Raw genomic sequence first — 17,236 nt, forward strand, 5'->3', positions numbered from 1 at the left:
ATGTATGTATGTATGTACGTACGTACGTACGTACGTATGTATGTATGTATGTATGTATGTATGTATGTATGTATGTATGTATGTATGTATGTATGTATGTATGTACGTACGTACGTATGTATGTATGTATGTATGTATGTATGTATGTATGTATGTATGTATGTGTGTGTGTGTGTATGTATGTATGTATATATACTGGTGTCAGAGTGCATGCCCGCGCCCCTCTCCAGATGGCCGCCATTGCCGCAGCAGCAGCAACGCCGCTTGCCCGGCGATGGGGAAGAGAGCTTCCCATTGTCCTTGAGCTCGCCAGACCGGTTTGGTCACGCGTGTCGCCTGAGCGCGGCGGAGGGACGAGGCGGCTCGTGGAGCGGCAGAGCAGCTTGGAGGACGAAGGAGCGGGGTCGTGCACCGGGAGACAGCTGAAAATGTGGTCGGCCGGCTGAAACCTCGAGGCCGAAGTCTTCGCCGTTCGACCGACAGACGGTGCAAGTCCGTCAGAATCTTCGGCGGCGAGGTACCAGCAGCCTGACGCTCTTCAGATCGGGATCTCGGCAAGCACGCCCCAGATAAGCCTCGTGTTCCAGGCCGCTCTCAGAACTTTCCGCCGGACTCTCTTTTCTAATCGCGTTTAATCTTTCGTTTGTTTACCCATCGTGTGTTGTTTTTTGTATGTTCTGTTAGTGTAGTGTTGGCCACGTTTATTGTCACGTGTATTTTTCATTTTTGCCGCGTATTTCGTTTAATATTTCGCGAGTGTAGGATTTCCCACGTGGTGGGCTTAGTGTCGCGCGAGCGGCGTCAGGGCGTGTGTTGTGCGACCCGCACGCCTTCCGCGAACTAGGCCCCACTGCTGGCGATTTGTATGTCCTTTTTTCGACTATGTCTCGCGCATAATTTTATTGTATTAAATTGAGTGTATGTGTTGTACGACGTCGCCTCCCGTCTTATGCCTCTGGTTCATGGTCGATCAGGCATGGACCTTATCGCCGGTCAGCAGTCGAACCCTCAATAAACGCACGCGGGGTGGGTTTGTTGTCTACCCATCCCCTCCGGTTCGGAGAGTGCGAATTCCCTCACCATCAATCTTTGACAACTGGGTATTGTCTGTATCGGTAAGAGAATTTTTAAAAATAAAGCTCGACATGTAGTACAATTGTACTGCTTGAGCTAGAGTACACACATATGCAGACATTATTTACAATACAAATGCAAGGGAATATACGACGAACTGACACAATTTTGTTAACTAACTTTCAAACTAATTATTACGCAACATATTGCAATTCAGGAATTGTATCCCTGACTTTAGAAGCCATATCCACTCGGAACAAATTCTGAAGTAGACACCAGTTTAGAGATAGGCGTTCCTAAACTTGCAACGAAATGTATTGGTCTTCTAGTAACGTTGAGTGTCAGTGTACGAAAGCGGTTTAGTCAAAAAAGGGCAATGCCTTTTTACTTCAATTTCATTGCGCTTATCTCAAAACTGATGCGAGTGCAAAAATTTGTTCAAAGTGGATGCGTCTTGCGAAATGACTGCCGTGGTTCAAATCGTTTATAGCGGTATGCGCACTAAAGTAATTAGGTGAAAAGATAACTAGCGAAATTTTCTTAAACATTCTATTCCGCGTATTGATATGCAGCGCCAGGGCTGCATACCTCTTCGGAAGTTACTCGTGCGAGAAATTCGAATTGGGGCCTCAGCACGTTTACTTGGACGCATGAACTAACGACAATTTCCATTCCCCCATTCTTTGCTATGTGCTGCGTAGGTCACATTATCACATCGCCCATCACATTAATATAATGACTCGAATGTTAGCGCACACGCTGGTTAATCTGTCAAGGGAAGGGTTCACGGACAGCAATGAATGTGGTATGGCAGGCAGTACAAAAATAAGCATATCTAAGATTTTGCAATGCTGCCAGTGGGATGTCTTTGGTGCGAAACTGACATGCGCGGGAAAGCCGCCTTACGGAGTTTTGCCATGTCCCCTACTACTCGACAGGTAAAACAGTTGCAGTACCCACCGAACTCTGGGCACGTGCCATTGTTGCAGTCGACGACGTTCGGTCGTCTCTGGACCCGCTTCAGGTTGTCTGCAAGAAGCGAGAGCATGAATCAACGATTGAAGGAAACTTGAATATAATCCACTTCTCAGAAAGCGTCTCGAGCTCATAGTGTACTGTTCACACCACACGCACGTGTTTCTGTTATACGAAAACGCGCACGCTTCTGAGCGCATGTGTAGCAAGTCGCATACGTACACGCACAGATATACACGCGTGTGCGGCGCCCGCAAAAGGCGCGCAATACGTGTGTTCGGAACAAGCATGTGTTGCTTTCTTTGGTAGACAGCAGGAAGGTAAGACAAATGCTCCATAGGAGAAGTAGTGGGCTCACGATTATTCGAGTCGAACAGTGCACCATTCCTCCTAATTCAAACGCTGCTCTATGTAATGATGAACCTACTATTCTCAATGCAGTTTGAATCTGAATATCGAAAGCAAGATATTCCGGTTACTCGAAGTTCTCGTATTCTGGGGGCAGATCAACGCGGTAACAAAACGCTTTACGTACGACATTCGTGAGGCAACAGCCGAGTCTGCGCATTTTGGACTGAGACAGCAAAGTGTGATAATTGGCGCCTCTTTCGCATGGTGACGGCGTCAGATGTCAATCACTCACTCGGATAAACATATCTGTCCGTTTAAAACTTGATATTCATATCTTATATGTAAAGCTTAGTTGTTTTTTTTTGTTGAGCATTACTTGAGATGCGCTCGTCTATTCAGTTTTCGTATATCTCATCAGTTATATCTCAATCATATCTTCCTCTTAGCAACCATTTGTGGATATTTCATTTACTTAGATGGTTCCAAGTACTAAAACAAAAAATAAATCCTGATGGCAGAAAACATATGCAATGATTATCTAAGTTGTTATGGAGCATTTCTGAATAAATATGAAGATCCAGATGTAATGTGTAAGTTTTTGCTCATTTGTGTTATTCTTTTTTTGCTTTCTTGTTGTGCGGCAGCTGGTGGCTGCTTGCGTGACCCCATGTCATGTGACACTCCGTGCTCTAGTGCAACGCAAACTCAGCGACGCGATGCTTTGTCAGCTGGACTGCTTTCTTTCTGGTACGAGAAACCACGACAAGACGCTAGGTCGTTGTGCCTATACCTGCTGTCTCTTTGGTTTTTACGAGGGACAGGGGCCAGCTCGAGCTCCTTTAGGAGAGATCGCACCGCCAAGCTACGTCAGCCTACGTCAGCGCACCTGTACCTAATTTTAGAGCGCAGCTGAAAGGCGTGCCTTCCTGCGCAGAGCGTCAGCATGTTACGAGGGTGTAACCGAATGAACGAGCATAGCCTAAGATGAAAGAGCGAATGTGGAGCGCAGTGGCAAATGAAATACGGCGGGAGAGAGGAGAGCGCGAGTAGGAAAGCGGAGGAGAAAGGTGCAACAGAAGCATGAGGAAAAAAGCAGTGGAAGCCAACTTGAAGCATCACCAGATGGCGCTCACGTACACACATCCTCGGCACTAGCCATGCGAGGGAAAGAAAAATAAAGGACCAGAGAGCTCGCCTTCGCGCATAGCGTTCGCCTAAAGCGTTTGGGGGTAACGTGACGCGACGTGACTCTACGTGAGCTCAACTAAAATTGCTATGCCACAGGCAGCGCAGAGGCTACGTAATTGTGCCTGCACGTTTTACGAGAAAGCACTACAGCACTCACTGCAACTTCACCTTTCTCTTTTCTTACGAGTGAATCATTTACATAGTACAAATTTATTCATCTATTAAAGCCCTGCGCCCTCATTACAACGGTTATGACACCCGGCTGCTGAGGCGCGGGGTTCTTCGTTCAATATACGCGCTACCGCCAAGCCACTGGATTTTTAAAGTGAGAGTTATTCTATTCGACGCCATATCAGGTCAGAAACATCTTTTTCTGGCCTGAGTAAGCAAATGAATGCTTCGTGTTTATTACCGAAGCTTCCTTTTCAAGTCACTTCCTTTTTCAAGTATATAATGTGGGCTAAGTATGCTATGTGTCGTACGCCTATGTTTCGTACGCCGGTGCAATGCTGTGGAGGTTAGAGCGACCTTCTGTTGTTGCTCTAAAAAATAGGTTCGTGTTCTTTTACCTTAGTTGTGTTAAATCTTTCTTCACGTAGGCTTAGCATCAGATGAAAAAGGTTTCGATCCTGTGCCACAAACAAACTTTGTCACACAGCTACTTATGCGTTGTTTTAGATAATTTGGTTTTCGTTATTTTCATTAACGGGTTTTTCTTTTGCAGCCCATCGCGGCAGCCTCAGGTAAATGCTCGTGTGACGCTGTTAGTGCACAGTCAGACAGGCCGGTAGATGAACCTGCTTTGCGGTTTGGCGTACAATCTCACAAGTCTGGTAGAGTGCACAAAGGACAGCGAAAAAATATGAAGTGAGGCAAGTTTCCTAGTGTTCTTAAAAACGAAAAAAAAAAGAAACGTTGCACCGGGCGAGGTACCGAACGCATGCCTGTTTGATTAAGAGCTTGATCTCTGAACAACCTGACCACTAAAAATTAGGACGCGGAGCGACACGCTTCAAAGAACAAAGTTCTTGCGAATCATTTCTTCCTTCTGCTATCCCATTATTGACTATACACTCTTATATTCATTAAGCTGTCACGTGTTGAGTGATACTGTAACGGGCAGTCGCTTATTGCCAATCTATGCGGAGGGCTGTACTGGCCAAAGAGATGATCACTTGAATGCGGGCGAACTAGCTGATGGTGTCTTCAGAAGCACAACTACTAATGCCCCCAAAAGAAATACCCCAAAACGCAAAGAGAACTTACGCTGTTATCTAAATTCTAATATATTTTATTGTATATATTATATATCCTGCTATACTATTTAATGATAGTATGTTAAACTATTCAACAAAAATTTCTGCAGAGATAACAGTACACATTCTGGGAGGTGGTTGAATCCTTGAACAAGCACGAAAAATGGTCAAAACGTGTTCGTCATTACTGGCCAAAGCAATGGACGGAGGCGATAAATTTTAAGTTGCAGTTTTGCTTTTGACAATACTGCGGGAAGTTAAAACCTATGCGACTAAAACATCTACAAGCATTGCAAAAGTAGTTCTTGAAGATGAGAGTTTATGTCAAGGAGCTTCAAGGACAATGACAACAGGTTGGAAATTTACTTAAGGATCTGATAAAAAAGCGCGAAGTCGCTCGCAATAAGCAGGAACTGCGCTAGTCGATCATATGCTCGCGAACAAAGAGCAAGAAATAACATCTTAGTATGTAACGATGCTCCCTGGGAACGTTGTTAACACGCTTTTTCCTTGTTTATATCGTTGTGTACAAAGTTTACCACTACGCCTCAAACAATGAGTCTATCGTCAGCCAGGATTACCGGGATGAAAAGGGCTTGCCAGTGGTCAGTACCTTAAAGAGACAAAAGTTTGCTTTCATGTAGGCCAGAAGAGCGCAGCTACATAAGAAAAACATGAGTATTATATTCTTGTCGTCAAATTAAACATTGACTTATTCTAACACACTAAAGCATTCCTAGCATTTGCCAGCTATGATACTAACAAAGCGCCAAGAACAAAATCTGACTGTTCTTATTTCCCAGAATATTTCCTTGCCTAGTATCCCTGGTGTTGTGTGGCTGGTGGTGCTAGCTGATGTATTTGCATCTGGATCAGTTGGTATCTCGCCAGACATATTAGTGGATATATGTAGGAAGTTTACATATCTGCGCTGATTGCTAGTATCACCAAACGGGTTTATGTATCCTTTGTATGCTGAGCGAACAAGTAGTGCTATTAGGCGTATGTCCCCTATTGTGCGTAATAATGAAAAAAAAACATTTCCTTCATAAGTATTGCATATAATCTCGGCTCGTAGGTGTCTCAAAAGCACACCATCCTCATGATAAGATAGCGCATTGTATTCAAATGCGTATTTTTATTATTTTCTAGATTTTCTTCCACTTCGCTGTCCACCTGTTCAGGACCCTTGGTGTGTCCTTTCTTGCTGAATCATTAAGGACGATATGTGCACTGTGACACAGGAAATGGCGGATTAAGAGGAAGGGCGCACTGAGGCCCAGCAGTTATCACCCCAACGAGCACAATTTGACTTGCGGAAACGTTGGCTTCACCGATTTAGCTTTTTAAAAAAGGCCGATTCTGTTATGGTATGGCCAGCTTCCAATTAGCAGGCTTCGTATTAATTTGTCGGTTTCAGAAAAAAAAAAGAGCTTATTACTCACCAGCAGGTTGAAGCTCGATGACCACGAAGAGCAGCAGGCCCATGATGCACACAACTACAATCATGATTGTGGTGACCAGGCACGCCTCGAGCTTCCGGCGGTTCGGGTTTTCGACCACCAGATCCTCCCTGTAGTGATCAAAGCAGATGCAAATAGCTCATACATATATAGACATATGTTCTGTTCTAGTTTACCAAGATTTTTTATTGCGATGGGAACTATATAGACACTCCAGGTGCATTTCAGCCGTCGGCCTCACCGTCAGGTTCCGTATAACGTCCAAGGGCGATAAAACCGTCTCCGCGCGCCGTATGCTGAATGTGCGAGTGAAGGCATGTGAGGGTGAGCCGGCGAACGCGGTTCAATCTCGCGCGCGCACTCGAGCGAGCAACGCTGCCAGTTGGGGTGCCCTCTCCAGTCGCGTGCAAGCTGAGGGTCAGGCGAGGGAGGAGGGCGTTTTTCTCTGGCGGCTGCTAGGGTGCCTCGATGTCCTCCCTTCCCGCCGCTTCGTATAAAGTGGATACAACCGCGGCGTCTACTTCGGCGTTGGCCGCGAAAACCCCAGACGCCGTAGTAGACGCCTTTGGACGTCGCCATAAGGACGCGTTGCCGGCGCTCATGTGTCTTGAAAGCCATCTGCGAGGTGGCCAAAATGCGTGCCTGCGCAGGCCTCATCTCCAAAGCGATCTGCGATATTTGCAGAATGCGCGTAGTGCCGGTAGCTTCATATGCGCTGTACTTTGATTCGTTCGCGTTGAAGATAGAGATGCATGAAGATCAATTGGCTTGCTGTTGCCGCACGTGTTCTATCCAGAATTTTCGCAGCGAAGTTTCCGCGTTCATCGAGCGAGATGTGTTCATGTTTACGTGTGCGCGCGTGACAGCGCGCTGATTAATTTAGTTGGAACTTGTTGCCGGGCTTGTTGGTTTGAATGTATGATACAATGTGTAAGCGTGACTAAGCAAGGACGTAAAAAGAAGCAGACACACAAAGACAGTTCTGCACAATGCGTTGGCGGGCTAGTTGGTGCGAATCCATGAATACTTTGTTTAGCGCAAAACGACAGACACAAGAAAGACGACCAGGACCAGTTGAGAGTAGCCCCTTGTCCTGGTCGTCTTTCTTGTGTCTGTCGTTTTGCGCTAAACAAAGTATTCATGGACGCAAAGACAGCGCTGTCTTGATGTGTCTGTTTCTTCCTACCTTATCGTTCAGCCATGCTTACACATTCTATTAGTGTTAATTTAGTAAATGAGCGAATGGTTACGAGTTTACATGGCCGATAAAACTACTATCCTTACTTCGTACAGCTATCCACTAATTTGCTATCGCAATCGGTGCGTCACCCTGCAGGCAAAACTGCGCGTTTTTTTTTAATGTGCATGCAATCGAAGGTCAATCTTCAAATACTAAGTCTTGAATTCAAGCCACCATCCCGAGCAATTCCACTCCATCAGAAATTGCCTTTTATTTTTACTATTTAGGCGGGTCCTGCAGTAAGACGCTTTTGCCATTAAAAAAAAATACAATACACCTAATGTAGGCAGCACATCTTTAACTTGGGCCGTAAATTTCTTTTGAGAAGGTATTGAAAATCGCAAAGTGTCATAAAATATATGTATTAAGTTTAACACCAACCCAACAATGTAGAACGATATTGAAGTTCTATAAGCTACACCTAGAGTCATCTAGAGGGGACAAAAGTGCTACTTATATATGCCTACACCATTTGCAATATAAGATTTATTTGTTAGTCTGGCTTCTTAAAAAACCTCGAAAGCATTCTACCAATGTCCCGCAACATGTAAGCTCCTATACAATTTTTCTGCTTCTTATCTATTAACGGATGCAGATTTCCTTTGTGCTAAGTTATAGATCCAAGCTGTCAATGTCGGACAATATTTATACATAAAGAAAAGAAATCTGAGACCCCTACCGTATACAGCTGGCACAATAATAAAATATTTTTTAATGTAGCAGGTTTCCTTCTGATCGCTGATTTGGATTAGAGCATTACGACGATTCACGTGTACTTAAGTAAAGGCATCGAAGTTGGTGCTCACGTATAGCTTTCGCTTAAGTCCGATTTCTAGCCGATAAGTGCAGCGGTAGTTTGAAAGAAAGCGGCATGGGCATGTGAGTGGAAATGTCTGTCATAAGTACCATTGCACACCTACATAGTTGTGGGCGTAATAGAGCCCATGCGTTAAAATTGTGATGCAACTAAGTTACTAGGAAACGCGCCGAGGTTGCTCAGTGACTATGGTGTTGGGCTGCTGAGCACGGAAGTCGCGGGATCGAATCCCGGCCGCGGCGGCCGCGTTTCGATGGGGACGCAATGCGAAAAAACTCCCGTGTACTTAGATTTATGTGCACGTTAAAGAACCCCAGGTGCTCGAAATTTCCGGGGTCCTCCACTACGGCGTGCCTCATAATCAGAAAGTGATTTTGGCACGTAAAACCCCATAATTTAAGGTTGCTAGGAAATAGCGAAGCAGGAGCGCATGTACTCGTGTGGGTATAAACCTTCAGTGACGTCAGTATATAAGTATCAACAGTGGTCATGTTTGTAGGCGAAGACTTTCGAAGAAATATCGCACGGAAGGCACTGGATGCGTCCAGCTGGCGCGTTGAACATAATCCGTAGGGCCAGTATTACACTAACGAATTAATTCCGAATTTTCTAGTGAAATGGACTAAAGCATGTCATTGGCAAATTTCCATTAGGTCTTTCAGCGCACATGGGGATACTTGAAGGTGTACATTGGTTACCTCTCAGCTGGCTGTTCATGGTGTATGCCTAGTAAGGGTTTGCATATCCGCTAATACTTCTTATGTCTCATCTGGGGTGGGAGCCAGGGCTCAATTCAATTCTAATGACATTGACTATGTCCCCTAAAAAATTTCTGCTTGGAATATTCGTCTACTAATGACATCAACTATCGCTGCGTAGCAGCAAATAATCCCACTTGCCGCCCACGTAATGGGATCACGCGGTGCGATAACGCCACTTTTCAGGTAAAGAAAATGATTTCGGAGGAATTCAGCAGATATTGCACAATCTTCTACAAATTTTGATTTTTCATTATCTTCGGTGATGCTTAGTTTCACACTTTACTTCAGGTTATCGCCGTTCGAGCCTCCTAACGGTTTGGCCTTAGTTTATCAGGCCCTATCGTTTCATCGCACGCGCCGATTGCAGCGATGCTGCACTGACATAGCCCCGACATGGAGATAACCAAATGACGCATAAAGAGGACGTAGCTCGTGCTGAAACTGTCTTGCCGCGTTGTTGACGACAGCGACGTCATCTGTTGGGACGTTCTGCCACGTTCGGGAGAGCATGCAAGGCCTAAAGGATGCGCAACTAGTGGCAATACAGCTGTCACCTGTTGTCCCAAGTGTTAAAATATCTGTGGCCCATGTGGCACATTTCAAAGAGCTACACCCCCACTATGCTGAAGGAATAGTAGAGTCAACAGATACTTTACCAGGCGCTCTGGACCGACATCGACATCTCAGATTTTTCCGCCATCTGTAAAAGAAACGAAGTGAAGTCAGCAAACGATGCGCAGGCTTCGGTATGTGGCAATACTTGTGCGGTTGCTGCCCTCGTAAACGACGCTTACTTGCTGCTATCTCTGTCGGCAAACAGACGGCATGACTGGCACGGCTGTTTGGGTTGCATTGATAATGCATATATTTTTAACACCTATGCAAAAACGTGCGCTTAAGAGGGCATCAACTAGGGCGAACAAGTACCACCTGTCTGGGCGCTTTCGAGCAGTGATATTAGTGCCCCCAACCTGTGTACAAGTTCACTATTGATATTTTGTCATTGATAATATACTGTTTCATGATTACTCTCATCGCAAAAATAAATAGCTTCAGCATATAGCTCAAGAGGGTAGTGGAGTATTGCGGAGTTAGCATCAGTGAGCGTCCGCCTAATTCTGCCGCCTACGCATAAATACACTGCAATGTTAAACACTAAATTGTTAAACACTAGCTGTGTTTCTAATCTGGGCTTTTTGCACTAACGCAAAGACGAGAGCAGTCTTAATAAGCCAGAAAAAGTCCCACGTTAAAGTTTGAATCCTTTCAGCGGCGGAAAAGGCGCGAATACAAATAAAACCTCTCCAACAAGCTCAGTCGCGAGTAGTGAAAGGCCGGACGCTGGCGTCGCCCTACAGGTTCGCGTGTGTTTGCTCACCACAGTCTAATCTGTTTTCTGCAAGCACTTGCACGGCTTCAGTTGTTTGTTAGTCGACAAAGAAGACTTCGTTTTAAATTATTAAGGCTAAGCTTTGCAAATTATGAAGCTTCTCGTGTGCTAAAAGAACCGCCCGCGTATGAGCAGAATAAACTGAATGCCATGACGTCATGGTGACGCATCGGTGCCGTAACTTCAGAGTCGCATTGAATACCCTTGCTTAATTTGGGCTTGACTTACTACAGTAATAGCTTACCTCACCACAAATAAGACGCTTTAACCAGTCTACAGTCAATAGTGTCCGCTCGTATGCTCAGCCGAACAAGTACCAAGGTAATTAGGAAAAAACATCTTTCTTTCTTCTTTCTCTCATTACCAATCACAAGAGAGTTCGATGAGCAACGCAGAGCTTATGCAATGTCTCTTTCACCAAACGTGCTGTATCTAGGGGCTTCTCTCCTTAAGTTCTTCTCCAGCAAAGACTGAGCCGGAAGATAACTGAGGAAAAGAGTATGAACACAGCTTCTTCCCAGCTGCAGGATCGACCTCCGCGGCATTCATCGCGAATACGTCGCCCAAGTAAGAGGAAGGCCGCAGGCGGGCTCACCTTGGCGATATTTCTGAGGTGCCGACGCGGAGAGATCTGAACCGCTGAAGGGTTGAGCTCCTGGAACGAGGTGCGGGCCCACGCGCTAGAGCGGGCCTCGAGCTTCTTCTGCTTCTTCGCTGCATCTTCACGCTCGAGTAACGCGTCCGTGGCCTCCTATGGCGTGGGGCCAGGAGGGTCGTGTTCGGTAATGAACTGAGCAAACTGCGAAAACAGCACGGGCACTGGAAGGAAACCAGAATAAATGGCAAGGTCAACGAAGAAAGCGAGAATTAAAATGCGGATAACGACGCACATGAAAACACTCAGAGCGTTAACGTCGCAAGGCCGACGCACAAAGAAGAAGAAGACGGTGATGATGATGATGAACCTCTGCCATCGCTCGCAGCCACTGAGGGGGATAGGCCAAAAATCGCGTGGCAGGAAGTAGCTAAAGGGAACGCTTGAAAAGCGCCATCGCAAGGAGGAAGAAGCGCTTACCCTGGCCTCTTATTGTTCTTACTGAGTGTAATCAATTACCTTGCAGATATAATGACCTGTTTCGTGTTTATTGTGTTTCTTTTGAGTTTCTTCCGCACCCCAGATTTGTTATTTTCAAGTTGATGCTTTCAAATTGGGAAATCACCTCTGGCTTTTGCGTTTCTTTTAAGAAAAGATTCATGGCTCGTCCTCCAGGGTGGGTACACACCACGAACGCTTAGACAAAGAACAAAAACAAAAAGACGCTCCTCGGACATGTTTATGGCTCCTGTTGCTTGGCAATGTTTTGGGTGGTATTAGGCTTTTCTAGCCTTATTGGCTGATCTCCTAATTATTCTTGCCCTTACTTCATCCTAGGCTGTCGTCCAAAAACTCCCGCGGCAGGGGTTTTCCCCTTGGATATCATCTATTTCGACAGACGAATTACCTCTGGATTTGCTTGGCCGTAGTGGCGTGAACAGCATCCCGGTGGCTCTGGTTCCTTCCAGTGGAGGCTCTATACGGCTGACCAAACCCCAGGCTATCCAGAAATATCTCCGTGCTGCTACGTCTTACGTCTGTATACCACACCATCATAGAAGTGGGACAGTTTGGCCGTGGAGGTATCGTGTGCAGATCACAAGACGAGACCTGTCTCGCGTATTTTCTTAAGTGTTCATCATACGTGTCACTGCCGGTGAGGACCTAGCACACACTAAGGTTCAGAGGTGTCGATGCCGATATATTGCCATCAGAAACGCTAAAGAGATTATCTGGGACTGGAGTAATTGCCGTCTATCGCTGCAGTCGAGTGGTAGACAATAAGAGGGTTCCAACAGAAGCGGCGATTGCAACATTCGCAGGAATTTCTCGTCCATCAGACCTGAATGTGTGGCCCCTTGTGTTCAGAGTTGAACCTCCGGCATCGCGTATGTTACAGCGTCGTAATTGCTGGTGATACAGCCACAGTAGTGCAGGGTGCAAGTCAAGTCAGCGTTGTTGCACGTGTGGGGAAGACCCCGATCAAAGTAATTGTAGTGCCCGAGATGACCGATGCTGCCTCTGTAGTGGAAATCACCCAGCCAATTATTCTAGCTGCTCTGTTAGGGCTAAAGAATTGCAGGTGGTAGGCATAATTAACAGACTGGGGGCGCTGCTCTAGGATGGAGGCGATAAGCATTGTAAAAGAAAGGTCGCTTGGTTATGTGGGCGCTCCTGGTAGACAACGCTTAGTTCGGACGTATCGCTAACAGCAACTATAGAGGTCGCTGTGCAAAAGGCACTTACGAAAGCTGGCAATGAGCCTTGGAGAATGTATATCGCAAGCCGTCTAAATTCACTTATTTCATTTGATGCAAGCTACCTGTCCAAGTCCTGCAATGACCAAAATAGTTTATCCTAAGTCACAAACTAGTGATAGACGTTCAGGTGCCTATCCTTCTAATGACGGCGTAGAACTTTCAACTTCGTCTTCCGTTGGGCCTGGTAATGGTAATCTGGTTAACACTGATTTGGAAATCACAGATGTGGAACGAAACGTTCGAGCGTATAAAAGAGGAATGTCCATCAATCAATGATTCTTCCTCCAAACCTCACTCAGAAGCTAAGAAAGTCAGCCCAGTGCAATGCCTAAAGAAAGCATTTTGCAGAAGGCAGTTTCGGCGGCGGCACTTGCTGAACCATAGGGTCACTGAAAGTCATTCAGTGGTACTGTCGCGCTTTATATTCTGTTTCAGTAGATTTATCTTGTCTAACTACGCAAATTTACCCTGATTTACACTGTTTACAAAAAAACATGGTTAAGTTCTTCAAAACATTTTCAAATAAAATTTTACAGATAATTTCGTCTAGACCGTCCTACTAGAGGTGGTGGATTCATTACGTTTATTTCGTTTCAAATCGGCATAAGGCCATAATTTCACTTGAACTTTCTACTCCTGAGAGTGGAGTACTATCGATACAGCTGAACCTCCCTGGACGCAGCCCCTTTACCATAATAATTCCATATATTTATTTTGATGTACAGGACACACGCACATTGGAGAGGGGTTCTGAGTTCTTTTGGACGGGGCATCCTACTCTCAGGTTTCAGTCATCACCATATATGATGGGGATTAAAAAGAGATTTGTGCGGCACGAGATTGTGGAACTGGTCATTGGACAATGTGCTAACGTGTGCAAAGAATATGGACCTATTGGATCCATGGGCCTATGAATCTATTACGTTAATCGGGGCCGATCTTACTCCGCAATAACAATAAATCTTACATTCTGCGGCCCGAGTCTATCCATATTTTCTCCGTGGATTGTTGAGCATGCGGCAAAAAGTGATCACCTCCCAGTAGTTTTTTGAAGTAGTACACCCTGTAACGTTTATGAGCGATCAGGTAGGAACTTTCATTAATAAAATATGTTTTGAATACTTACGAAATGCTTTTTCATCTCTGTCTGATGCGTTAACTGACCAAAAAATCTCGATTATCAGTTTCGCATTAGAAAGTTCTAGCAAAAAGTCTGAAGTTTGAATTTGAGATTCGCCTAAATAACAGAAACCCATACTACCCTTGGTGGAATGAAGAATGGGCTCGTGATTACAGAAAGAGAAAAGCCGCTTGGAAAAAATTGCTACGTAACTAGAGTCCCCAAAACTGGAGCGATTATAAATATTTTCGAACCATCCCTAAACATACAGCTTCTAGAGCCAGAGACAGAAACGACAGCAAAAATCTTGACTACTTATCTCACAATAAAAATAAACGTGCGCTGTTCCGTTTTCTCCCCAGTAGGAAAAGCCTTCCTCGTCCAATTAATATTGACTCTATAGTCTTACGTAGTAATTAAATGAACCAATCACTAGAAGGAATCGCGAACGGAATGGAAATGAGATTTTCTTAAGTTTTTTCCAAATTGTTTTAGCTTAAGAAGGGCATCAGATGTTCAAGAAATTACCATGTTAGCATTGGCTGAACTCATGCAGTGGCCGCAAGATTCAGCTCCCAGCGAAGGGGAGGTAACCTCTCCCATGATTAGAATTTTATTTCAGGAAGCGCCGGATGGCTTATATCTATTAAAGATCACTCAGATTTTCATGGATTCCGTCTGCATTGAAAAATATTAAAATATTTCCCATTATTGAAAAACACGGGGACGGATTTACAATAGAGAATAGAAGACCAATCGCGTTATCTACAAATTTGGTGAAATTATTTAAAAGAATCCCATATGCCCGAATGCTAAAATTTGTAGTGAACAAAGACTTGCTTAATCCGTGCCAGAGTCGATTCCGACCATCATGTTCAATCCGGAATGCTCGCGTGGACTTATCAAATAAAATAAAATTAGCAGGGCGCCAAAGACAGATAGGTGCTATTGTGACACTAGACATCTCCAAAGCCTACGCTAGAAGCCCACGATAGTGTAGAATACGTAACTTTATTGGATATGTTGCGAAATCAAGAATTTCAAAATTAACTTGTAAACTATGTGAATTTTTAAATGGGAGGAATTTCTACTGCTCTCTAAGACGTTTTCTTCAAGCATACATAATCAATCACGAGGTGTTCCTCAAGGAGCTATCAATTCTTCATTATTATTTAACGTTCTGACGAGTTCCATTCCTCGGTATCTAGACGTAAAAAGATATGTCCAGGCAGACAGTATTGCTTTGTGTGCATCAGACTCCTTATAATATAGACTAGCGAGAACTATCTCTACGCCATACGAACCTGGTTAAACAAGATTCGCCTTACGCTTAACGCAAAAGTGCGCCCGATATTGATTTTTCCTTTTAATGATCCCGTTAACATCTTGTTATCCTACCGTCTCGAGAATATACCTCAAGTGAAGTCGGTGAAGCACTTAGCCGTCTATGACGGCTCCCTCAGTCATAGAGTTTCTCACTATATGGTTAGAAACTCTATGCCCTCAGTTGGCTTGGCCATATTGACCCAATAGTTAAAAAAGGAATGAGAGCAGTTGGCATTCTATATGAGCTACGCTGCGATCGGTCAGGGATGCGGAGAGATCCACTACTAGTAAGATATGAAATGAATGTCGAGCCCATTTTAGAACTTGGACGTGTGCTATATTCTGATGTGATGGTGGGTGCTGTATTCAGGTGCTATTTTTTAGTGTCAGCTTTGAAATTACACCCCTTTGTTCTGATTGAGCGGCAAGCCCTGCGATTGTGCGGCGAATCAGCGAAATTTGTGGCTAATAGCGTATTACATAAAGAAGTCATGTTGCCCTCAGTATTGTGCAGATTTCGTTTGCTGATGGTGCAAACATTCTCAAATATATGCGCCTCACCTTTTTAAAGACTGGAAAACATATTCCTTTCCCAGCCTACATTATTCTTCGGAGTAAACTGGTCCCGGTTTCATACACCACAGGTGGTCTTTGTACAAATATTGAATAACCCTTTAAATGTATGCACTTGGGAGGTGCCACCTATTTGTTATGTGCGAGAAAGTAAAAAATAATCTATGATGATATCTACGCAAATAATGCAAAACTTCTCTCTCATAATATATTAAATGGACTATTACAAGATTATTTCTTGGCTTTAGGTATAAATCCGGTCATCAGAGAGGTTTAGCTTGTCCGGCATTTGGGTAACCGCAGGTTGACCAAATACCGGACTGGAGCAGAGGCGTAAACGGGAGCGGCCTGCATGGTGCCGCCACCTGGTGGCGCAGAGCTCAAACAGAAGAAAAAAAAGCTAATATTGCAGTAACCAAGTGTATATTACTTTGCTGCGTGTGTAACTTTTTGGCAGCACCAAGATTACGCCAGTGCCGAAAATTTACAACAGTAGCGAGGTAGAATACACGAGGTTATTGCAATCAGTGGCGTAGCAACAGGGGGGGCCGGGGGGCCGTGGGCCCCGGGTGCACGGGGCCAGTAGGGGGGGGGGGGTGTCATATACGTCTGAAGACACCCGAAAATTGTCGATATCCTCGCCTTCCTCGACTACACCCGGGGGGGGGGGGGGGGGTTGACAGAAGAGCTAAGGGCCCCGGGTGCCAGACGACCTAGCTACGCCACTGATTGCAATATTACCTGTTTTTATCTATTTGAGCTTTGCGCCACCAGGTGGCTGCATCATGCAGACCGCTGTAGAATTATTGTATTTGCTACCAAAGGTAGCAGAGTTGCGCGTAGGTCAGCCATCTTGCCTGGGGAGTAACCAACTCTGCGCGGCGAAGCCGCACTCCGTTTTTGTAGGCGACATGCCTACCGTATCGTCGATCGACCGTGGGTGCTCTTGCATCGCTTGTGGACTACTTTTCCGCCTAATCGCAAACAAAGCGCATCGAAACAGCTGACTGGATAAGATGGTCAAGAAAAAGGTGCCGAAATTTGTCCCCACCGAAGCTTAGGCCTAGCGTATCCGCCGAGTCCGTCTGCACGCTCTCGGCGCGTCTAGGCTAAGGAATCAAGACGTCTAACAAGGATAACTCACTCTATATTTCAGCTTTCGCGTTGGTGTACTTAAATAAACCATTTTTTTCATGTTTACAGAGTGAGCACAAGTAGCGATGAGCGCAGTTGTCACGCGTCATAAACACAGGTATATATGTGCTGTCGCCGAAGGCTCTCAGCCCTAGCCTGCGCTTCTTTGACGAAGATCTATGACTAGACAGACGTGTCGATTGAAAGGCATCA

The 17,236-nt window shown here is 45.1% G+C and overlaps 1 protein-coding gene across 1 annotated transcript in view; it reads right to left on the minus strand.

The window, feature by feature from the left end:
• LOC135915905 (uncharacterized) overlaps positions 1-16,841 on the minus strand; it is a 185,504-nt gene extending 168,663 nt beyond the window's left edge. The window contains exons 1-5 of the mRNA XM_065449095.1: positions 16,809-16,841; positions 11,111-11,266; positions 9,782-9,825; positions 6,290-6,417; positions 2,035-2,103 (exon numbers count right to left, since the gene is read on the minus strand). Coding sequence (XP_065305167.1) covers positions 2,035-2,103; positions 6,290-6,417; positions 9,782-9,825; positions 11,111-11,266; positions 16,809-16,841 — 430 coding nt within the window. The remainder of the gene's footprint in view (positions 1-2,034; positions 2,104-6,289; positions 6,418-9,781; positions 9,826-11,110; positions 11,267-16,808) is intronic.
• Between the last annotated feature and the right edge of the window lie 395 nt (positions 16,842-17,236).

This window comes from Dermacentor albipictus, chromosome 2 (genome assembly GCF_038994185.2).
Source record: "Dermacentor albipictus isolate Rhodes 1998 colony chromosome 2, USDA_Dalb.pri_finalv2, whole genome shotgun sequence".
Lineage (NCBI taxonomy): Eukaryota > Metazoa > Arthropoda > Arachnida > Ixodida > Ixodidae > Dermacentor > Dermacentor albipictus.